We start from the raw sequence: 25202 nt of genomic DNA on the forward strand, positions 1-25202 counted from the left end.
ATTCAATACATATCTGGAATTAAAAATGTAGTGATGACTGTGAATCCATTGCCAATTATTAGGAAAAACCCATCTGGTTCACTAATGTCCTTTAGGGAAGGTAACATATGACTCGACCCAGCAATGTGGTTAACTCTTAAATTGCCCGATCGGTAATAAATGCTGCCTAGCCAGCAATGCCCTCATCCTGATGAATGAATTTTAAAAAATTACCAAAACAGAGCATACCAGAGATTCTTAAACTGTGGAATAGCAGAGATTTCAGATATTTTAAAATGATAAAAAATAAATTATTAACCTCAATTGAGATAGCAAGGGAAGGAGACTGAAGATTTTAATTGTTACTTACATGAGCACAGCACTAAGTTAGACAGTGAAAAGTCTGTGAATGTTGGAAGAATTTGTTGGTGCATGCAGTGTGTGGGTGCTCCACAACCGTTCAGAAACGAGCCAGATCAGTTTGAGTGCAAAAGATATAAAACCAGATATAAAAAGTTAAGTGGTTCTTTTGCCACTGTGGTCTCCTGTAACTTCCTCTCACAACTTTGAGAGGGGAATGTTCCAGTTTACGCCCTAGACAGTAGAACCAGACTTACACACAAATGAGCTCACGCATCCCAAGTAAACCCACTATGAAAACTTCAGTCACTGCACTAAAGTTACCATTGCACTTTAATAAAAAATATTCTCAAGGAAGCAAGACAGAATGAGCAGTTTGTTACAATATAAATATTGCAGCTTACACATTATGATACATTTATTTGTTCAGATTTGAGAAAACTTAGAAGTAGTGGCATTAAGAACATTTAATAAATAAAAAAAAATCAACATGGAAATGAAACTCCACAACATTAAAAAAAGACAGATTTAATTAAGATGCAAGTTGGTAGGTGATTGATGTTCCAAAGTGGCATTACTTCTTTGCAAAAAAAAAATTCACCGAGTATTTTATGATATTTTGTGCTTTAATGGATGGAATGCGAGCAAGGAAAGGAGAAAAAATTAAGCAGGGAAAATAAAGCTGTGGCTAGATAAGTTCTGAGCCCAGATTGTTTTACTTCTCTTAACATGGTTGCTTGGCTGAGAGCGGGATGGGATGTAAGCCTGCCAAAGTTATGCCTAGCCCAGATGCATGACAGCTCAATTGACTGGTTAGTCATCACCTATCCTTTTCTGCATGTGTACATGTACACATGCAAAAGCTCAGTAGTTGGCTCATGGTTTACTGCCTAGAATTCTTATAATGACATCCCTATGAAAGGACATACTGCAATCCAGTTAATGTAATGAATAGAATACTTCAATGACCACTAGGAATCATGGATTTTTTAATATTTATTTGATTGAGTTATTTAGATTCGGTTTGTTTTATTTTAATAAGGTTGCATGAGTCATGCCCCCCTAACTAGCTTTTAATAGTTTTGTCCTCTTAATGGGAAACACTTGCTGCATCACAGTAAAATTGGATAAACTCTACCATTCCCACTAGCCCAATTTAAAATAGAACCTGAGCCAGGTCTGAGCTGGTTAACACTCAAATGGGAATATCAGACACAGATCACTTTCAAACCTACCTAAATTTAATCCGGCGGTGGAGAACCCTTAGTATTCCCATGGGAGTGGACAATAGCAAGTTGATCTCGCGGCTGATGCAAAGGAAAACTTTGACTTGCATAATCAGGTGACTTATTAGCTATTTTTGCTCAAGGTTTTAAGAGGAGTGCACAATGTATTCTTGAAGCATACTGCTCAAACCAAAACTATCTTCCTTTCGTATTGTGCTCAGTCAACTCTTATGGTATCCGGCCATAATCAGCAGAGGCTGTCCTGGAACTTGTTAAAATCCCCTGGTCATAATTAATTACCATAGTATCCCACAAAACAGAAAAGGATCTAATATAGCTATACACAATCCTCTTGTCTGAGATAGTAAACTGCAAAATATTCTATATTACGCAGGTTGCACAAAATAATTTTGCAGCATATATGTACTAAACGCCCAATCTTTAAATGCTGTAAAAGGAAGGCAATAATTGGCAAATATGAATAAACTATATAAAATATGAATATAATTACATTATATGGTTAGTTCAAGTTTTAAATATTAGAATGTAAACCTAGAAATATGACACTCCAAATCAATAGGATATTCATCCTGCCACTCTACTATAATACAATGCTAGTTCTCCAATTGCAAGAGATTTTAATAGGAGATACTGTTTTAGGAAATGTTTCCAAACAATATTATTTTCATTTTTACTGATTACATATACAATACTATATAGATAGCAAAAGGAATTGTTTGCTCCACTTCCAAATAATATTTTGATCCACCCAGGATGTGATGTGATATCAGTCAGCGATTGGCTTTATTTGTTTTGCAGCTTCAAGCTTGGTTAGTAATTCTTCCCACTGAACAAACTGCTTTGACAGGAGCAGAATCTGAAGGTCATTGTCAAGATGAAACTATCTGTAGAATTCTGAAAGCTCACAAACACAAATTTTAAATATTTACTCCAGATAGGAATTAAATTGCATTCAATAAACCAAGCTGATGAAAATAGCCACTTATTCACGTGCAGCTGAAGCACCAAGTGTCAAAACGAGAAATATGTTAATGACAATTTCATGTCGAAAGTTAGCATGGGGTACGGAGTCACATTAACACTTGAAATGAAATTGCCCTCTTTTGGGCCAAAGCTCAATGCATCTTTAATTTTGTCTCGTATCTGTTGACCTGTCAATGAGACACTTGAAATTTCAGCCCATCAATTCCTTGCAGAAGCTCCTATTCTAATAAGAACATAAAAACCAGGAGCAAGAGTAGGCAATTCTGCCCTTGAGCCTGCTCCACCATTTAATATAAGCATAACTGATCTCATCTCAGCCTCAAATCCAATTTCCTGCCTGCTTTCCATCTGTCTATAACTTCCATAAATATCCCTGCATCCATTGCACTCTGGGATAGTGAATTCCACACACACAACCTTTTGAGAGAAATAATGTCTCCTCACCTGTTTTAAATCTGCTATCCCTTATCCTAAAACGATGACCTCTTGTTCTAGATTGCCCCACGAGGAAACATCCTTTCTACTTCTACTTTGCCAATCCCTTTACCATCTTATATACCTCAATCACATCTCATCTCATTCTTCTAAACTCCAGAAAGTATAGGCCTAAACTGCTCAATCACTCTTAATAAGACAATCTCTGGAATCAATCTAGTGAACTTCCTCCAATGCAACTACAGTCCTCCTCAAATAAGGGGAACAAAATTATATACAGAATTCCAGATGCAGTCTCACTAACGCTTTGTACAGTTGCAGCAACAATTCCCTACTTTTATACACTATTCCTTTAGCAACAAATGCCAAAATTCCAACTTCCCATACTTATTAACTGCTGTACCTGCAAATTAGTTTTCTGCAATTCGTGGATGAGGACACCCAGATCCCTCTGCACCGAAGCATCCTGAAATTTCTCTCTATTTAGATAATAAGTTGTTTTCCTATTCCTCTGGCCAAAATGGATAACCTCACACTTATTTATGTTAAACTTCATATACCAAATTTTAGCCCATTACCTAACCTATTCATGTCCATTTGTAAATTTCTTACGACAACTTACTTCCCTATCTATTCGAGCATCATCTGCAAATTTGGCCATTGTAAATACTAAACACCTTGTTAACAGAATCACATATTCACAACCATCTAGAAATATATTTCACTGATGATACAGTTTAATGAACAAATTATCTAAATGTCATTTGGATTAGCTACAAGTAATGGTTATTTAAACTAAAAAACAGAAAATTGCAGTAAATTTTGAAGTTACGTTAAAGGAGAAAATAAGTCTAATACTGCGGAATTAAGGGTTAATGTAAGGTAAACATTGTTTTTAACTCCGATGTCAACCTGAATATTAAACACATCATGATCAATCCATATTGGGCCCCAAAGCTAATTCAAAATAGTGAAACAAAGAAATGGATTCCGACTATGTAAGAATCACAAGATTACAAGTCTCAAGTCAGGTCTGGGACTAAACAAAACTCCCATCCTACCCCCATATCCAAATGAGTTGCCCTTTAGACTCCTTCAAACCACATAAAGAGGAGTTACCTGTTACTGCAATAAGTGAGAATTCTATTATTAAGTTAATGTGATAGACCATTATGAAAACAGATTGTTGAAACCAAAGGATACCATTTTGTTATAGTTTTCAAGCATCTTGCTTACATCTTCTGTAATCGCGTTACACTGATCCTACAAAAAAACATGAGAAGGAGTTGACAGAAAGAGGATTACTGAGGAAAACAAAGTGACCAATACAAACAATGATTTAAATAAAAGAATAAAAACAAAACAAACATTGAAAGCAAACTTATAATATCAGAAGTTTTACCAGAATTGATTATTAACTGAAAATCATTCTATGCAAGAAAAGCAATTAGAGAAATGCTAAATATTTGCAGTACATACAGTACCTGTTCCTGAATCTGAATCTGGGTCAGTGCTTGCACCTTTGAGGAATAGTTTGGAACAGCTGCAAGTATATAAGCAACAAATTGGATTTTTGCATTATATCATTCATTAGAGAGGTGAATTTGCCCCTAAATATCCAAAGCAATGAGAGGTGGAAAAGACAGCAAGGTTGGGGGTGGGGAGATTGGGCTAAGGGGTAGGAATGGGATAGGACAAGGGCAGTTTTGATGGTAACCAACCTTTACATATCCTTAATCCAATTTTAAGAGCAAACGTGCTTGGAAGACAGTAAAGTTGAAGAAAATGAGAGGCATTGACTGGATAAATAAAGCAGCACTATGATTAAAGACTGACAGGATCGAGTTAAGTGACACACTTTCTCAGGTAATTGCTTGTACTTGCCTTTAATGTGCTCACTCTCAAGATATGGCTGATGCTTTTTAACAGATTCTAAAAGGCGCACTTGAGAGTGGATAAAATGTTCCTCTAATATAAAGAAAACAGAATTAATAAAAAAAAGTCTCTCACATAACGCACACATGTCCTGTTTTCAGAATTAAATGCAAAATAAATATTTTCATATTTAAAACCATTTCCTTAATCAAGACAGGGAATCTAGATTTTATTCATTATGGTCACTGAAACGGCACATGACTAAAACAATTGTCAAATTGGTAATTTTGTTTAATGATCAGGTGATCATTATATAATACATTATACTCTTGATATGAGGGCTCTTCTAGTGCAATGATAGTGTCCCACTCTGGGCCAGAAGGTCTGGATTCAATTCCCACCTGCCCCAGACACATCTCATAACGTGTCTGAACAGGTTGATTAGAAATATCTACATCTAACCTAAATGTAGTGCACTCCTTTAGTGAATGAGCATATGATATAGTCCTCAAAGTTAAGTTGGATTTGCAGCACTACTACAATAACTAATTACTTATCAATTCACCGTTTCCTTCAATTTCACCAATTATCCACTTCCAGATGTAAATAGGAGTTCAACAAACTCATATAAATTACTATTTAGCACTCTGGCTACAACTAAAACGTCAGCAGACATAAAGTGTAGGATGCAAAAATGTCCTGAAACTCAGCTTGTTCCAACCATAACATCATCTGTACATCGCACAAGCTGCTTAAGTAACCCACTGTCAAATTATGATTGACTGTAGATTGCTGAAATGATTTTATTGGTTAATGGTGACATCTTAATGCTGGTGGAGTACAATATTTGCTTATTAGAATATAATAAATACAGTAGTTGAGGATATGAATGTCCTATAATGAATACTTGATTCTTATAAAATTCTGGGCGGCTTGACAGTTGCATACATGTTGTAGACTTTACAACTACTGGTTATACTTTCAGAGTTTGTGTGTGTCTAGTTTCTAAAAATGTTGTGAAAGTTCATTGTATAATGTACCTGTACTCGACATGACATAGTAATAGGCAAATAAAGGGTGTGGTGAGAAAAGAGAGTTGATGTCAAAGATCTGCCATGACGATACTGGATGAGGGAACAGACTTAAAGGATAGTATGGCCAACTTCTGCTTTTATTTATCTTCTCCCTGATGTCTACTGATATATTTGTTAACCAGTCAGCAGTGTATTTTGATTTCTGGAGAAGCTCTTTCATTCACTACTTCAGGTTTTGTGAATTTGAAGGATCAAACAATAATTTTCTAGATTTTAAACTCAAGTAAATGTATCTTTCCCTTTGAAAGCAAAGTTAACTGTGAATGAGTGATCACAGACAATCTGTGAAGTACCTTTGGACATTTAAATTTAAAAGACATCAATTAAATTTTCTTTCTGCACTTCTTTTTTCCCCTCAAAATCTGTCTTAAATCTTAAAAGATGAAAAAGATCATTGTTCCCCTTACCACAACAAATAGACAGTTACCTGCTAGGATGAATTCCAGTTTCATTGCATCTGGGATAGCAATTCTATCAATATACTGAGGGTCCAAGTACTTTATCAGATCATCAACTGAAAATATAGGAATTATACAACAACTAGTTAAATTCTTATATTAAAAGGGAAAAAGAAGCAACTTTTTTGCATTCTACAGGAAGTTGTAATTAGAAACAAAAGTGTCTTTAATATTTTTTGAAAAGGTTGAAATCCAGAATATAAACAGTATACTTAAGGAGTTCTAATGAAATTTGATCAAACATGCAAATTGATAATAGATGATGACAAACGAGGTTTTGCATATTCCTCTGCAAGAGATAATAAGGAGATGTTGAAAAGTTAATTGTTTGATTACATTCCATGACCTAAAAGCTAAAACTTCATTTAGCTTTGATGTACAAACATTACTAGGTGACCAGATGAGCATAAGAATGTTCTTAATCCCTTGAACCTATTCCAACCAGAAATATCATGATGACTTAAACTGTGTTACAGCAGCTTCTTTTACCTTCCCGGAAATCCTGTAACAAAAATCTCTTCAAAGTAAAAGCCGCCAAAGTAAGCATGCTAAAAATGAAGGCAAGACATCCAAACATTACAACTAGAAAGGCAGTCCAACTGTCATGCTATTGTTTGAAATATTTCAGTATAACTTACATTGTATAATAAAAACCATTTATCAGAGATTGTTAGGGCGTACTACTGGTTTACGTTGGGCCATAAAATATTACAATACTGAAACCAACAGGTCATTTTTAAGAGTTTGGACTCTTCACACAAAATACCACCTGCTGAAGTTATGAACCACCTCGGCAAAAGCCTCTTGGACAAGATACTAACTATATTCTCACATAGGAAGTAAAGATCTTTTCTCCTTTAGACTATGGACGGACAGTTGAGACCTACTGTTTGCAGTTTCTGTGACACATGATATTCAGGTTGCTTCATGTATAATAGGGAATGGGGTGTGTGGGAGCTGTCTCCACCTGCTTGAGGCCAAGCTCAGAATTTCCAAATGTTTCCTGATTGTATGTCCTGAGAGATATCCACCCAAACAATGACAGCTCAGGGCAGTCAACGGATAGTCATCCAAAGAGGAGGAACCAGAAATAAATGCAGGAGTCTTTGGGATGTGTACCACTCCCCAACCAGTCCTCAGCATTATCATCATTTTTGGCTGTTTCTAATTAAAGGAGTGCAGTCCAGATCATGGCACCAATGAGCAAATGACTACACAAGGAACTTGGTTGAGGGAGGGTTTGAAAAACAGCCAAGTGCAGAATTGCAGTCATTATACAAGATTTCAGAGTTTAGGGAATAGTCAGACATTTTTATAACTTTCACTGCAGTCCTACATGATTGCTTTTCTAGTTCCAGAACAGAGGACATCATCAAGGAGGTGATATCATTTCTAAAAGTAAGTGAGCCAGAGGTTTTGCTACACAGCCATACCAATGACAGAAAAGGCAGATATTGTGGTCTTAGGGCAGACTTTCAGGGGTTAAGGAGGAAATTAAATAGTATTGTAATTGCACTAAAGTCTGGATTAGTTCCAGCACCAAGCAGCATTATGGTTAAATAGGTAACACAAGACTGGCCGAGTCCTAGTAAGGACAAAGAAAATGGTACATGCTTAGAGGTACAGAGGAAATGAGTATATTTAATGAATACTTTTCATTGATGTTTACCAAGGAACAGGATACTTACAAAATATCAGCAGAAGCAGAGATAATAGGAGTAATTCATCAGCTGAAAACTGACAGGCAGGGCATGCTGGAAAGATTGGTTATTACATTTATTTGGTAAGGCCATTCCTGCATTGAAGCGATTCCTACCGGGTTACACCGAAGTGCTATTGTCGGAAGAGAAATACAGTATCAGGCATTACTGCAAATCATGTAGATCGCGGGACAAGAAGGCCCAGGTCGAGAGTCAGGGCCGCCGGAACACAGACCATCATCCGTTAGCTCCTCTCATATAGTGTCGTAGCACCTAATACTGCCGGCCATAGCTATTGTTACCAAGTCCCCGATGGATATTTTGGAGACTCCAATTTTTCTGAGGTCTGCGGCGCTCTTAGTATGCATGAGACCACGACTTGAGATGATCACTGGAATCTGTTTCATGGTGGTGATACTGTAGCCCAGTGCTATTAGATGTTTCCGTGTAGCGGCTACCACTTCGTCATTTCCATACTTCTCATGTTTCAGAGTCCAAGTCTCATCTAAACGGGATTCAAGGGGAACCGCGATATCAAGTACGTAAGCTGTATTATCCTCAACCAGCAAGATGTCAGGCTTGCAGAATGACGTTTTCAGGGGAATCCTGAGTTCCGTCATCACTTCGCCCGCTGTCACACGCCGCAGGTGTCATACCAGTTGTTTCATGATACGGTTATGCCGCGCACAACGTGCATCATGTGTGACCGAGCAACTCTAGAGTACATGGCTGAGTGTTTCTGGCTTCCCACAGTCACCTCTGCATTTAATGTCCTCAGTTCCAGGGGCACCCCGCGCTCTCCTTACTTTTGTCGAGAGCGACTCACTCCTCAGCTGAGTCGCTCTGATGAATAATCTAGGGAACATCTTTCCATTGTTGGTAACCTACCCATACAAGATCTGGTCAGCTTTGATTCCCCTCAGGGTCTTACAATCGGCGTGGCACATTATACATTCCTTCCAGCCCTCCTTGGCGTCTTGTATGTTATAGATTTCCAACCTCCCAACTCTGCCCATTTTGGACATCTCTCTAATTACGGGCTGAAAGGAATCCAACGTCACCATTGTCCTAACCCAGGGGATTTCCTTTGCCAAAAGTCTCTCCATACTCTTCCCTTTCTCGACTGGTATAATTGTCGACAGGCACAGAATGCCCAGGCCGCCAGTTTAACACCAATTATGCTTATAGCTCTGGAAATAATCCACAAAAAATTCAACAAGTGCTTGGAGAGATTTTAATTAATTAAGGAAAGTCAATGTAGATTTGTAAAAGGTAGATGATCATGCTTGACTAATCAATTTAAACTTATGAATCAAAACCAGAGTAAATGGGATTCTGGGAAAAATTCTCCCCTAGATGGAGTCATACCTGGCACAAAGGAACATGGATGTAGTTATTGAAGGTCAATCAGTTCAGCTCCTGGACATCTCTGCAGGAATGCCACATGGTAACGTCCTAGGTCCAAGCATCTTCAGCTGCTTCATAAGGTCAGAAGTGAAGATGTTTGCTGATGGTTGCACAATGTTAAGTACCATTTGCAATTTCTGAGATACTGAAGCAGTCCCTGATTAAATGCAGCAAGAACTGGACAATATCCAGGCTTGGATTGACGAGTGGTAAGTAACATTCACACCACACAAATACCAGACAATATATATCTCCATTCCTTCAGTGTTGTTGGATCAAAATCCTGGAACTCCCTCCCAGCAGCACTGGACTCTACCCACAGGGCATGAACTGCAGTAGTTCAAGGAAGTGGCTCACCACTATCTTCTTAAGGGCAACTTAAGGATGGATAATTAATGCTGGCCCAGACATTCCATGAGTAAATAAATAAAACAAATTAGCAGACAAGACTAATGAAGATAACACAATGGATACTTCTATATGGGTTTTTTTAAGAAAACAATTGACCAAGTATAGACAATAAGCTTTGTATCAGAATTCAGGCTCAAGGAGCAGGGGGAAGTCACTGTCAATTTGGATAAAAAGGAGGTTAAACAGCAAATGGTAGGAACTTGATTTTCAGACAGGAGGATTGTAGAAGATGGTGTTCTTCGACAGACAAAAACAAAGTTGCTGGAAAAGCTCAGCAGATCTGGCAGCATCTGTGAAGAAAAAAATCAGAGTTAATGTTTCGGGTCTGGTGACCCTTCCTCAGAACTCTTCTTAAAGGGTCAGTGCATGGACCATTGTTGTTTTTGATATATGTAAATACATTTGATATATGTAAATGTGTTTTTTCTTTATTCATTCATGGGATGAGGACGTCACTGATCAGGCAGCATTTATTGCCCATCCCTAATTGCCCAGCGGGCAGTTTAGAGTCAATCACATTGCTGTGGATCTGGAGTCACATGTAGGCCAGACCAGGTAAGATGGCAGTTTCCTTCCCTAAGGGGCATTAGTGAAGCAGATAGGTTTTTCCGACAATCGTATTGAGTTCATGGTCATCATTAGATTCTTAATTCCAGATATTTTATTGAATTGAAATTCCACCATCTGCCGTGGCAGGATTTGAACCTGGGTCCCCAGAACATTATCTGGGTCTCTGGATTAACAGTCCAGCAATAATACCACTAGGCCATTGCCTCCCCTGATATTCCATTGGATATGGAATGCCAAGTAAGTAGGCAAATTTGCCAATGACACTAAACTTGAAGGTGTACCAAACAGTGATGATACCGGTGCCTACTGAAAAGGAATGGTATAGCAAAAAAACGCACAGAAGTCTGAAGTCATGCACGTTGGCAGAAGAAATACAGAGAGGCATGACAGACTTAATGGCACAGTTGTATAAGTGTTCAGTGTTAGAGGTTCCTCGGGTTTGAGATGCCTAGATCTTTGAAATATACTCAGAAAGTAGCTAGCAGAGCATATCAAATTCTGGGCTTCAGTAAATAGATGTATTCTGTACAAAAAACAGGGAAATTATGCTGAAGCTTTATAAAGTTCTGTACAGGCTGCAGTTAGAGGTCTGCACAGTTTTGTTCAACAGTCTAGGAGGTATGTGAAGGACCATGACATGGTTTAGAAAAGACTTACCAGTTCAGGGATGACAGAATATATGTTTTCGCTGTAAAGGTCAGGTTTGAGAAATTGGGGTTGTTTTTCTTGGAGATATCAGGTCAAAAGGAGATAGTGAAGAGATGCACAAGATGATGATTTAGATAAAGGTATACTCTTATTAGCACCTTCTTCCTTGACCAACTTCAAGGAAATATTGGAAAGCCTAATTTCTTTGAGATGCCTTGTGATGTGTAACAGCATTACTCCATCCATTTAAGCACTTATAACTTTAGAGTCAATTGCACAATGTATGAACCGACCACTTCAAACCACTACTGTATTCTTAATTCCCACACATATTTGTCATAAGAAATCCATAAGGATGTTCAATCAATATTCTTTAATGGATAAGATAGGTTCTTTTGCAATACTATAAATGCATTTTGTTTTCCTCAGTGATTGCAACAGCCATTCTTCATAGGCTTATCCAAGTAAATGACTCAAGTCCATTGCCACCTTTGCAACTCAAGTATAATATTTTCATATTCAAAAAGGGATGGTGGTAAAAACGATAACACGGGTAAGTTAACTTAACATCTGCTATTGCAAAATGGTTAAGAGTCTATTACAAAGAACATTATAGCAGAGCATTTAGAGATACGTAACATAATCATAGTCAGTGTGGCTTCAAGGAGTGAAAATCATGCCTCGCAAATGTATCAGAAATCTCTGAAGACGTAACAAGCAAGCTACATAATGGGGAAATCAGTGGGTGCAATATGTTTGGATTTCCAAAATAGAGCCTGCAGGGTGGAGGATAGTATTTTAGCATGGATGCAGGTTGGCTAACTGAAAGAATTAGGAAGGGGGTACATATTCAGGATGGTAACCTGTGACGTGCCAAAGTAAACAATACCAGGGCACAATTATTCATAATTTATATTAATGATTTGAATGACATAAGTGAGTGTATGATTGCCAAGTTTGGGGATGACACAAAAATAAGTGGGAAGGCAAGTGGTGAGGATGAAGCAAAGTGAGTGCAGGGTTTTTGGGACAGGTTGAGTAAAAGGCACTGCAATTTTCAATCAACGATTATCATGTTGATTAGCAGGGTAGGCTCAATGGGCTAAATGGCCTATTCTTGTTCCTATCTTCCTAAAGGTTCAAGAGCTGAAATATTATTTGTTCCTCTCACCACAAAAGCTGCCTGAGCTGCTGTATATTTCCAACATTTGTTTTTATATCTAATAATGTTATTGTGATGATTGGGCATATTCTCCAACACTATTGGATCATTGGAGTTAATTTTATTCTACATAAGCCTCCTGCAAAAAAATGGGGTTTTAGTGCACACATCCAAAACGTTTGCAGATGAACAGCTGAAGCAGTACTTCAGATGAAAACTGTCAACTTTGCAATGACAAAATTTCTTCACCTCTCATGCAAGCCTCACTGTAGCCAACACTTATCTTCAACTTTAACTCTTCTTGGTAAAGGTATAGTAGCCATAGTCCAAGAGGACCAGATGGCTGCATGCTCATTAGAGAGAGATGTCTAGTAGTGGCTTATCTCAACGGTCACCACACCTCAGGCGAGGTCGACAATGCAGGACCTTCATAATAACCTCAGCCAGTACAGGAATTGAACTCACACTGTTGGAGTCACTCTTCACCACAAACAGCCGTCAACCAACTGAGCCTACCAAACCCCCCTACTACTTCCTAGTATAGCTAAGAGCAATAATCACCTGACTGGAAACAGATTTCCAGTACCACCTCCACTGCTAAAGTTGTCACCAACAACTTCGTCTCCTCTTTTCCCTCAACACTCTGTTCTCTATACAGTCTAAAAATGGCCAAGATTGTTTTGCTTCTAAGGGAACTAACATTATTCTACTGTGTGGACTTCCAATTTCTCTTCTTCAGGATCTCAAAAATATGAAAGTTCTTACTTTTCTGTCCTTTGTGCTCTACTATCACAACTTTGAGCCCAAACTTGAAGTTACTTGATTATCACTTCTTGATTCATCTTTTGTCTTTTTTCCCAACTTTTTCATTTATGGGTTTCAAACTCAGGAGGTGTCCTGTAGAGTACTATTTGTTTTCCATCCTTGCTTCTAAATTTTAAAAATGACTTTTAAAAGGAAGTGGATCTAGAGATACCTTTGTGAGCAATAGTAAAATTAAGGATGAAAATATTCAAAAACTCTTTGCAGGCAAGCAAAACATGAAGAATGTAAACTTTAACACAAGTGCAATCCAAATAGTTCAATCTTGCTTTGAACAAAGCAGTCTGTACTTACTCTTCTTATACAAAGTTTTTATCCTCTCTCTTTTGCTGGAAATATTCCCCAGAGCAGCCTGGACTTTTACGATGCCATCTGTAAACTGAAAAACAACAAAGCTGAGTAAATCTCGGGTCAATACTTTTTTTCTTAAATACTGTAATTTTAAATCTGAGCTTTCCATGTACTTTTAGTCAAAGGCTGTAACTGATCTCTAAAAGAAACTAATTTCCAACCAACTTCTATCCCTTTCCAACCGTACTAAGGTAAATGAGGGAAACAGAGTCAAGTTGGGAAGTGGAGCTGAGGTAGAAAGGTAGCCATGAACAATGTGTGCAAAAGGGACTCTACCTCCTATTACATAAAATGTGGATGCCTAGAAATCTGAAATAAAAACAAAATGGTGGAAATAAGCAGCAGATTTGGCATGAAAAATAGAGGTAATGTCTCAGGTCTGTGATGTCTCATCCACATCGGGTAAAATTAGAAAAGCAATAAGTTTTATTTGAGGGTGGTTTGGAGGGTAGGGGTGGAAAAACAGAATAAAAGGGTAGAGCTCCACCCTATCACAAACTACCCTTCTCTCACTTTGTACCTCCTCTCCCTCTTAGAACCAGAATAGAGTACCCCATGATTTCATCACCTGCTCCATTTTCCTCTGCCATATCAGGCATCCTGACACCTTCAAAACATCTTTCCTCTACTTTTGAATATTTTGACCAGGGAAGGTCATGTCTTACCAACTTGATAGAACTCTTTGAGGAAGTGATAAAGTTGATAGATGAGGGAAGGGCTGTAGATGTCACGTACACGGAATTCAGTAAGGCGTTTGATAAGGTTCCCCATGGTAGGCTGATGGAGAAAGTGAAGTCGCATGGGGTCCGGGGTGTACTGGCTAGATGGATAGAGAACTGGCTGGGCAACAGGACACAGAGAGTTGCAATGGAAGGGACTTTCTGTGACCAGTGGTGTTCCACAGGGATCCGTGTTGGGACCACTGTTGTTTGTGATATACATAAATAATCTGGAGGAAGGTATAGATGGTCTGATTGGCAAGTTTGCAGATGACACTAAGATTGGTGGAGTAGCAGATAGTGAAGGGGACTGTCGGAGAATGCAGCAGAATATAGATAGATTGGAGAGTTGGGTGGAGAAATGGCAGATGGAGTTCAATCCAGGCAAATGAGAGGTGATGCATTTTGGAAGATCCAATTCAAGAGCGAACTATACAGTAAATGGAAAAGCCCTGGGGAAAATTGATGCACAGAGAGATCTGGGTGTTCAGGTCCATTGTACCCTGAAGGTGGCAACACAGGTCGATAGCGTGGTCAAGAAGGTATACGGCATGCTTTCATTCATCGGACAGGGTATTGAGTACAAGAGTTGGCAGGTCATGTTACAGTTGTATAGGACTTTGGTTCAACTACATTTGGAATACTGCGTACAGTTCTGGTCGCCACATTACCAAAAGGATGTGGATGCTTTGGAGAGGGTGCAGAGGTGGTTCACCAGGATGTTGCCTGGTATGGAGGGTGCTAGCTATGAAGAGAGGTTGAGTAGATTAGGATTATTTACATTAGAAAGACGGAGGTCAAGGGGGGACCTGACTGAGATCTACAAAATCATGAGAGGTATAGACAGGGTGGATAGCAAGAAGCTTTTTCCCCAGAGTGGGGACTCAATTTACTGGGGGTCACAATTTCAAGGTGAGAGGGGAAAAGTTTAAGGGAGATATGCATGGAAAGTTCTTTATGCAGAGGGTGGTGGGCGCCAGGAACGTGTTGCCAGCAGAGGTGGGCACAATAGCATCATTTAAGATGTATCTAGACAGATACATGAATGGGCAGAGGGCAGAGGGATATGGATCCTTGGAAAATAGGTGACAGGTTTAGATAGAGGATCTGGATCGGCGCAGGCTTGGAGGGTTGAAGGGCCTGTTCCTGTGCTGTAATTTTCTTTGTTCTTTGAAAGTGAAAGGATGAAAAAGAAGCGCATGAATTAAATAGCTTACTTCTACTACCTCTACTTTCTTCTATTTCTCATGATTATTCAGCAAGATTTAACATTCTTATTCTTTCTATTAATGTATTCTATAAGTAAGAAGCTGTCTGATTTTGGCTGTTAGGATTCTAGCATCTGAATTCCTTTCTCTGAATGAAGTGTTGATCACTGTAGCTAAACAGTTTCTCGGAAAGGACATTAATAAGAATCGACAATCATTTTCTGTGCAGTTGGTGAGGAGCATCAGTGTGCACGAGACCTCAGTTGAGTAAAACGAAGACTGAGTGAGATACTGACTGTTCTATTGGAAAACTGGTTCAAATTGGAAAAAGTGGAAAAGAAGGACAGAGGTGCTTTAACTAGGTTCTTTGCAAGAAGTCAATTTTCCAGAGTGACTGACAAGGGGAAAGGACAAAGACGTGGATCGAGAGACCAACCTCCAGTGAAACCAGCTGCTTGGTGAGAATTGTTGAATATTTTTATTCTTTGAAGTAAAAGTAAGGTTTTTAGTTTGTTGGGTCGCTAGTGTTTTACTTCACTATTTTCTTAAAAATAATTGCTCAAGTATTAGATTAATACTGGTGAGATTTTTTCCCTTTAGTTTATAACAAACAAAATATCATTAGATTGAAGTGTAAACAGCAATGAATCTCAACTAATTAATTAAAAGTTAAATCAATTATGGTAATGATGGAAGGACAGATGTTCCTGCTGCAACAGGTGGAAACAGTTGGATACCAAGATGATTCAGAGCAAACATCTGTAGTCAGTCTTTGCAGCTCGAGGAACTTTGGATTCAAGTTGAGGAGCTGGAGCCTGAGTTGCAGGAATTATGCTACCTCAGGAAAGGGGAAAGGATTTGTGAAGAGGCAAAATGTAGACTTACAAAGCAAGAGGATATTGCAGCATTACAGGGCAGCTATTTAAATAACAATATCTATAGTGGGTTAGGAAGGGGCAGAGTCTACAAACATAACAAAACAGCAATAAATAGGGTCAAAAGGGGAAAACAATGATAAAAAGGCAAAATTAATAGCTCTTTAATTGAATGCACATAATATTCTGAAAAAAAAATCAATAAACAGGACAAATACATGTTAAAGGGTCTCATCTTATAATCGTGGCGGAGATGGGATTACAAGGAGAATAAAGCTAGGAACTGAACATTCAGGGGTCTGATTTTTCAGAAGACACTTAGGAAGAAAGGAAAGGATTGTTGTTACAAAATGGAACAAGTACAATTGGAAGAAATAATCTTGGATCAGAAGACTTTGAATCCATATGGGTGGAGGTAAGACGTAAAAGGGGGAAGAAGAGTAGGAGTAGTCTTTAGGGCCCTAACAGTAGTTATGTGGTGGGGTATAGAATAAATCAACATATCATAACAGAATGTACCAAATGCAGCATATTAATTATGGGTGATTTTAATCTTTATGTAACTTGGGATATTCAAATTGGTACAGGAAGGCATGAGGGACAACTCATAATCCATTTGGCTCAGCTTCCTAGAACAGTACATTGTGGTTCCAACAGGTTAGTTTAGATCTGGTGATGTGTAATAGTGTAGGTTTAATAAATAATGTCAGAGTAAAAGATTCCCTCGGAAACAGTGACCACAACATTATAGAGTTTAGCAGTCAGCTTGAGAGGGAAAAACTTGAGTCAGAAACAACTGTTCTAAACTTAAGTAAAGGTAATTACAAAGAAATGAGGGCAGAGCTGGCTGGAGTGGACTAGGGGAAAAGAAGTTTAGCAGCAAAGACGGTTGAGGAACAATGGTAGACATTTAAGAAAATAGTTCATGGCTCACAGCAAAGGCGTATTCTAATGAGGTCGAAGGATTCAAAAGAGGGGATAAGCTAATCATGGTTAACTACAGAAGTTAAAAATAGCATCAAATTGAATGAAAAAGCATACAATGTGACAAAGATTAGTAGTAAGCCAGACGATTGAGAAAGTTTTAAAAACAAACAAAAGATAAACTAAAAAAATGAAGAGGCTGAAAGTAAACTTATAAGTAATATCAAGAGCTTATTTAAATATATATAAGGAAAAATGAAGCCAAAGTGAACATACACCCTTTAGAGAATGGAACTGAGAAACTAATAACAGGGAAACACGAAATGACAACGGAGTTGAATAAATGTTATGCATCAGGCTTCACATGCTTCACACTAAAAGCATTACAAAATTACTAAATAATTGAAGGGCAAAAGGAGGAGAGAAAATAAATACAATAAATGTCATTAGAGGAAAGTGCTTGGGAAATTAGTGAGCTATAGAATGTGAAATCCCCTGGATCTGACAGGATGCATCCTAACATATTAAAGGAAGTAGCTACAACGAAAGTGGATACACTGCTAGTAATCTTCCAGGAGTCCTCAGAAAAGTCCCCCGAAGTACTGGAAAACTGTTAATATAACACCTTTATTTAACAAGGGAAGGAGCCCAAAAAATACATAACAACAGGCCAGTTAAGCTTAACATCTGTTACTGGAAAATTGCTAGACTCTGTTCAAAAGGATGTAATATCAGAGCATTCAGAAATACATAATATGATAAAGCAGAATCATCCTGGCTTCATGAAGGGGAAATCATACCTGACCAATTAACAGAATTATTCTGAGGTGATAACAAAGAACAATACAGCATAGGAACAGGCCCTTTAGCCTTCCACGCCTGCACCAACACATTTTGCCCTTTCATACTAGAACTATCTTCACTTACAGGATCTGTATCCCTCTATTTCCTTCCTACTCCTGTTTTCATCCAGGTGCTTCTTGAAAGCTGCTAATTGTGTTTGCTTCCACCACTTCCTCTGGCAGCGTGTTCCAGGCAGTCACCTACATTTGAGTGAAAACCTTGCCTTGCACATCTCCTTTAAAACATTCACCACCTCCACACATTACACCAGCCGTTCCCCCCCCAAACAATTGACCCCTTCACCCTGGGAAAAAAGCCTCACTGTATCTATGCCATTCGCAATCTTGTATGTTCCAGTACAAACAAACCCAGTCTATCCAACCGAGATGCAGTGCATGTAACATATTTGGATTTTAAGAAGGTGTTTGATAAAGTACCACACATTAGATTATTTAATAAGAAAAGAGTCCATGGTGTTGAAGGTAGTACATTAGTATGGATGGTGGACTGGCTAACGAATAGAGGAGAAGGACAGTTGGAATAAGTGGGCATTTTCAGGTGCTGCTGGTATCAGTGCTAGTACCACAATTATTTACAATACATATTAATGACTTAGATGATGAAAGTGAACGTACTATAGGTAATTTTGCAGATGACAGAAAAACAGGTGGGAATGCAAGTGGTTAGGATGACAAAGAGTCTGCAGAGGGTTGCAGACCAGTTAAATAAGTAGGCAAAAACTTGGCAGATAGAACTTATTGTGGGGAAAAATGACAGGTTATGCACCTTAGTTGAACAATAAAGAAGCTCAATGTTATTTAAATAGGAAGACTGCAGAAACCTACAGAATGATTTGTGTGTGCTCATCCATGAATCATAAAAAGCCAGCATCAGAGTTTAGCAGGTAATAGGGAGGACAAATGGAATGGTGGCCTTTATTCAAAGTGAATAGAGTTTAAAGTAGGAAAATTATGCTTAAACTATACAAGGCACTAGTTAGACGAAAACTGGAATACTGTGAACAGTTTTGGGGCCCTTATCAAAAGAAAGATGTCCTGACATTGGAGCTAGTCCACAGCATGTTGTTGTGCAGAGGGAGCTGGGAGCCCTTGTGCATGAATCACAGAAGGTTAGTTTGTAGGTGCAACAGGTAATTAAGAAGGCAAATGGAATTTTGTCCTTTGTTGCTAGAGGGATTGAGTTTGAAAGCAGGGAGGTTATGTCACAGCTGGATAGGGTGCTGGTAAGGCCACACCTGGAGTACTGCATGCAGTTTTGGTCTCCTTACTTGAGAAAGGATATAGTAGTATTGGAGGAGGTACAGAGGAGATTCACTAGGTTGATTCTGGATTTCAGAGCTTTGGTTTATGAGGACAGCCCAAGTAGACTGGGATTATATTCATTGGAATTTAGAAGAATGAAGGGGGATCTTACAGAAATACATAAAATTATGAAGTGAATAGCTAAGATAGAAGCAGGGAGAATGTTTCCATTGGCAGGTGAAACTAGAACAAAAGGGCATAGCCTCAAAATTAGGGGGAGCAGATTTAGAATTGAACTGAGGCGGAACTTCTTCACTCAAAGGATTGTGAATCTGTGGAATTCCCAGCCCAGTGATGTAGGTGAGGCTTCCTCATTGAATCCTTTTAAAGCTAAGATAGATAATTTTTTGAACAGTAAAGGAATTAAGGGCTATGGTGAGAGGGTGGATAAGTGGAGCTAAGGCCATGCAAACATCAGCCACGATCTTATTGAATAGCAGAGCGGGCTCAAAGGGCCAGATGGCCTACTCCTCCTCCTGGTTCTTATGTGAAATTCAAATCATCACATAGTAAAGTCGCCAATTAACCTGAGAAGGTGATCCACAAATGGCATCTTTTTTTCTTAAGTGCCTTTACTTTTCTCATCTGGAGTGAACTATTTGAGGACGAATATTGTAGTCCATGATTCCCAAGTGCTGAAAATATCAAATAAATACATCTTGTAAACTTGCAATACTTAATGTTGGCCACTAGAGCCTGCAAATGATCCAAAACAAGTGAAGCAAAGTCTTTTCAGAATTATCAAATGCAAGACAAGTCAGTAAACAAACAGGCAACTGGAATTTGGCTTTCAAAAATCAGTCTGTGTAAATATTCCTAAGCAATTTTTATGTATCGATTGACTTTTTAAAACAAATAAAGCTTTCACTTCAGTCTGTTTTTAAAACTGACAATATTTTAATTTATTGAAAATTTTTGAATGAGCCAAAAGTTCTGTCCTCTCTAAGTGCAACTGGGCATTCTGAAGGTTGCATTTCCACCAGGTGTGGAGTCATACCTAGACGGAGAACCAATGATGTATTTCCTCAAACTCAGCAGATCCCAAGGTCCAAATTAAGATGATGGTGGCATAGTGGTCACTGGACTGATAATCCACAACTCCAGCCTAACGTTCTGAGTACGAGTTTGAATCCCACTATGGCAGATGGTAGATTTTGAGTTTAATTTTTAAAAACTGAAAATAAAAGTCTCAAGATGACCATAAAATAATTTGTCTTAAAAACTCATCTCATTATCTTTTAGGGACAGAAACTGCTGCCCTTTCCTGGCCTACGTGACTCCAGGCTCACAGCAATGCAGTTGACTTGTAATTGCTATCCCTATCTAGGCAATTAGGGAAGGACAATAAGTGTTCAGAACTATGAGATCATTAATTATGAGACAGGAATAATTAATGACCTCATAGTTAGGGATCTTCTTGGAAGGAGTGATCACTGTATGGTTGAATTTAGAATACAGATGGAGAGTGTGAAGATAAAATCTAATACCAGGGTCCTGTGCTTGAACAAGGGGAACTACAATAGAATGAGGGAGGACTTGGCTAAAGTAGACTGGAAACAAAGATTTTATGGTGGGACAGTTGACGAGCAGTGGAGGACTTTCAAAGCAATTTTTCGAAGTGCTCAGCAAAAGTATATTCCAGTGAAAAGGAAGGACTGTAAGAAAAGGGGTAATCTGCCATGGGTGTCTAAAGAAATAAGGCAGGCTATCAAATTGAAACAGAAAGCATACAAAGTGGCCAAAAACAGCATGAAACTAGAAGATTGGGAAAACTTTAAAGGTCAACAGAAAGCCACAAAAAGAGCTATAAAGAAAAGTAAGATAGAACATGAGAAAAAACTAGCACTGAATATAAAGACAGATAGCAAAAGTTTCTATAAATATATAAAACGAAAAAGAGTGGCTAAAACGTTGGGCCTTTACAGGATGAGAAGGGGAATTTAGTTATGGGATATGATGAAATGGCCGAGGCATTGAACAGGTATTTTGTATCGGTCTTCACAGTGGAGGACACTAATAACATGCCAGTAATTGACAAAGAGACGAAGGTAGGTGAGGACCTGGAAACAATCATCATTACGGAAGAGGTAGTGTTGGGCAAGCTAATGGAGCTAAGGATTGATAAGTCTCCTGGCCCTGATGGAATGCATCCCCAGGGTACTAAAAGAGATGGTGGGAGAAATAGCAGGTGTACTGGCGGTAATTTTCCAAAATTCGCTGGACTCTGGGGCAGTCCCAGCAGATTGGAAAACAGCAAATGTGACGCCACTGTTTAAAAAGGGAAGTAGACAAAAGATGGGGAATAATAGACCGGTTAGCTTAACCTCTATAGTGGGGAAGATGCTTGAGTCTATTATCAAGGAAGAAATAGCAAGGCATCTTGATAGAAATTGTCCCGTTGGGCAGACGCAGCATGGGTTCATGAAGGGCAGGTCATGCTTGACAAATCTTTTGGAATCTTTTGCAGAGGAACATAGATACATTGAGTGAGTGGGCAAAGGTCTGGCAGATGGAATACAATGTAAATAAATGTGAAGTCATACATTTTGGTAGGAGTAATAGTAAAAAGGATTATTACTTGAATGGTAAAAAGTTGCAGCATGCTGCTATGCAGAGGGACCTGGGTGTCCTTGTGCATGAATCACAGAAGGTAGGTCTGCAGGTACAACAAGTAATTAGGAAGGCAAATGGAATTTTGTCCTTCATTGCTAAAGGGATTGAGATTAAAAGCAGAAAGGTTATGTTGCAGCTGTACAAGGTGCTGGTGAGGCCACACCTGGAGTACTGCGTGCAGTTTTGGTCTCCTTACTTGAGAAAGGATCTATTGGCACTGGAGGGGGTGCAAAGGAGGTTCACTAGGTTGATTCCGGAGTTGAGGGGGTTGGCTTATGAGGAGAGATTGAGTAGATTGGGATTATATTCATTGGAATTCAGAAGATTGAGGGGGGATCTTATAGAAACATATAAAATTATGAAGGGAAAAGATAAGAAAGAAGTAGAGAGGATGTTTCCACTGGCACGTGAAGCTAGGACACGAGGGCATAGCCTCAAGATTAGAGGAAGCAGATTTAGGACTGAATTGAAAAGGAACTTCTTCACCCAGAGGGTTGTTAATCTATGGAATTCCTTGCCCAGTGAAGTAGTTGATGCTACTTCAGTAAACGTTTTTAAAGATAAGGTAGATTTTTTTTGAATAATAAAGGAATTAAGGGATACGGTGGGAACGCGGGTAAGTGGATCTGAGTCCACGAAAAGATCAGCCATGATCTTATTGAATGGTGGAGCAGGCTCGAAGGGCCAGACGGTCTACTCCTGCTCCTAGTTCTTATGTTCTTATGTTCACATCCCATGAACATATAAATAAAAATAAAGTAATAATGTCTGATTAGTTTACTGAGCCACACAGCTACTGGCATAAGGTACAGCAAATTCAAAAATCAATGTCGTGACTCAAAGAGTGGTGTTAGAAAGGGTTTTGAATCTTGACAGCAATATAGAGGGAGCTGTAGATGGGCTCCACGTGAATTAGGATGGGATCTCTGACCTGATCAACTAAAAGGAGGGCAGGAGAAGCAACATTAAACTGCTCATTATCTGAATGCATTAAATAAGGAACAAACCAGAGAGATAAATGACAACTGAAATTGCAGGGATATACCTACAAAGTGACCAAGATTGGGAAATAAATTTTGCAGGATACTTAATATATTGAAACAACGAGAGAAGGACAGTATTGACAAAGGATCACGGCCCAGAAGATCAGGAAGCCAAAACAGTATGAGTTGAAGATCAGGTATAATAAGGGAAACATTGGTGGGAGAATTTACAGGATCCTAACAACAGCTATACTATGTCACAGTAGGCTGCAACTGGTGGAGGGCTGCAAGGATCATTTTAGGGTCACAGATATTTACGATGTATTTTAATGATTTAGATAAAGCAACCAAGAGAAACAAATCTAAACTTGTAGATGATATGAAGATGGTTGGGAATGTCAGCTGTAAAGTGAGAAGGACACAGCGAGGCTGCAAGAAAATATGGACAGGTTAAGTGAGTGGGCAACAATAGGGCAAATGGAATGACATGCTGGGAAGTGCAAGGTTAGTATTCATTTTGGCATTAAGAACAAAAAAAAACAGAATATTTAAAAGATGTGAAACTTATAAATGTTGATGTTCAGAAAGACTTGGTAAATGCATAAATATTCATGTGGAGTAAACAAATAAGAAGGCAAATAATATGTTAGCCTGTATTATAATATGATCAGAGTACAGAAATACGTTCTGTTCAAGGTTTTTGAGAAGATTTGTAGCTCTGGTTGTTGACTTGCTTGCTGAGCTGGTAAGTTTGTTCACAAACATTTCATCACCATTCTAGGTAACATCTAGTGTCACTTCTGGATTTGTTTCTTAGTGGTTGGTATATGGGGTCCAGCTCTATATGTTTGTTAATGGAGTTCCAGTTTGTGTGCCAGGCCTCCAGGAATTCTCGTGCGTGTCTTTGCTTGGCACTATCATTCATTTCAATACACATGGACAAAGAGGGACACCAATTTGACTGGGACAACGTAGCCATCCTAGGACTAGCCAAGCAAAGACACACACAAGAATTCCTGGAAGCGTGGTACTCAAACCAGAACTTTATTAACAAATACGTAGAGCTGGACCCCATATACCAAACCACTAACAAACAAATCTGGAAGGGATGCCACCTACTCCAGCTAACCGAGACACGTAAGTAGCAAGCAGGACATAACACTAATGCTTCACTGGAGACACATTGATGATGTTCCCTAGTATGGCAAACAAACTTACCAGCTCAGGAAGCAACGAACAACAGAATCTGTTCATTGACACCAATGATTCCCCAACATGCATGTGGCACTGTGATTATTGCCGACTACAAAGAAAAGTTCTACTTCGGATTCTGTGACTTGATATATTGTTTCATTAAAATTATCTCATTATTTTGTATTTTTAACTATTCCTTTATCTATGACAGATATTATTGCTAATGCACATGATCTCTGGTGGCAGAAAACATAGCTGCAGAAATAAGGAAGCCTTGCTTAAACAGTGGGACTACATCTGTAAGCCTGTGTGTATAGCTTTAGTCTGAACATTTAAGGACAGAATTGCATTGGAAACAGTACACTGGGTTCAACAGATCCATTCCTGTGATAAAAAGCTAAGTGCACTGGATCTCTCTTCTTTGAAAAAACAGACAAATGAGAGATAATTCAATGTAACATACAAGATTCTGAAGGGACTTGAAAGGGTGCACAGAGAACGTAATTCAAACCCCACCACTCTGGTCTCCATTCCCATCGCCAATTCCAGCCCCTCTCTCTCTCCAGTCCGATATCCCTCCCCTTCTCCATCATCTCTTCCCCCAATTCCTTCCACTACCTCCACCCTTCTCCCACCTGCCCAGTCTTATTTTTCCGCTCGCTCTCACCGACACCGCCCCCTCCCCAAGGAACACCTATCCGGCCTGTCTCTGTCTGCCCACTCCACCCCACCCGGGCAGTACCTGTCCCGGCCCCTCTCCCACTGGCAGTGCCTGATTTGTTTTATTACTGTCATATGTAGGTACAGTACAGAGGTTGTGTTTAGTGTGCAATACAGGCAGTACCTGTCCGACCTGCCTCCCTCTCTCTCCGTACAGCCGAGTCTCCAGTTTCTCCAAACGATCCTTCAGCCTCTTCAGCTCCGCCATTGTCAGCGCCACTTCCGCCTGACGGCGGAAATTACGTCAGAGGGCCCAGGACCAGGTGCGAGGCCGGGGCCTGGGATCCCGGGATCCCGG

At 39.1% G+C, this 25202-nt stretch overlaps 1 protein-coding gene across 1 annotated transcript; it reads right to left on the reverse strand.

Annotated features, from left to right (window-relative positions):
• Positions 1 to 654: 654 nt before the first annotated feature.
• dctn3 (dynactin 3 (p22)) lies at positions 655 to 25162 on the reverse strand. Its single transcript, XM_020513056.2, has 7 exons — positions 25029 to 25162; positions 13447 to 13531; positions 6402 to 6488; positions 4890 to 4973; positions 4490 to 4548; positions 4209 to 4268; positions 655 to 2442 (listed from the first exon to the last, which is right to left on the reverse strand). Exons 1-7 carry the CDS (start codon positions 25110 to 25112, stop codon positions 2353 to 2355), a joined length of 549 nt encoding a protein of 182 aa, XP_020368645.1. The 5' UTR covers positions 25113 to 25162; the 3' UTR covers positions 655 to 2352.
• Between the last annotated feature and the right edge of the window lie 40 nt (positions 25163 to 25202).

This window comes from Rhincodon typus, chromosome 1 (assembly GCF_021869965.1).
Source record: "Rhincodon typus isolate 14 chromosome 1, sRhiTyp1.1, whole genome shotgun sequence".
Classification (NCBI taxonomy): domain Eukaryota; kingdom Metazoa; phylum Chordata; class Chondrichthyes; order Orectolobiformes; family Rhincodontidae; genus Rhincodon; species Rhincodon typus.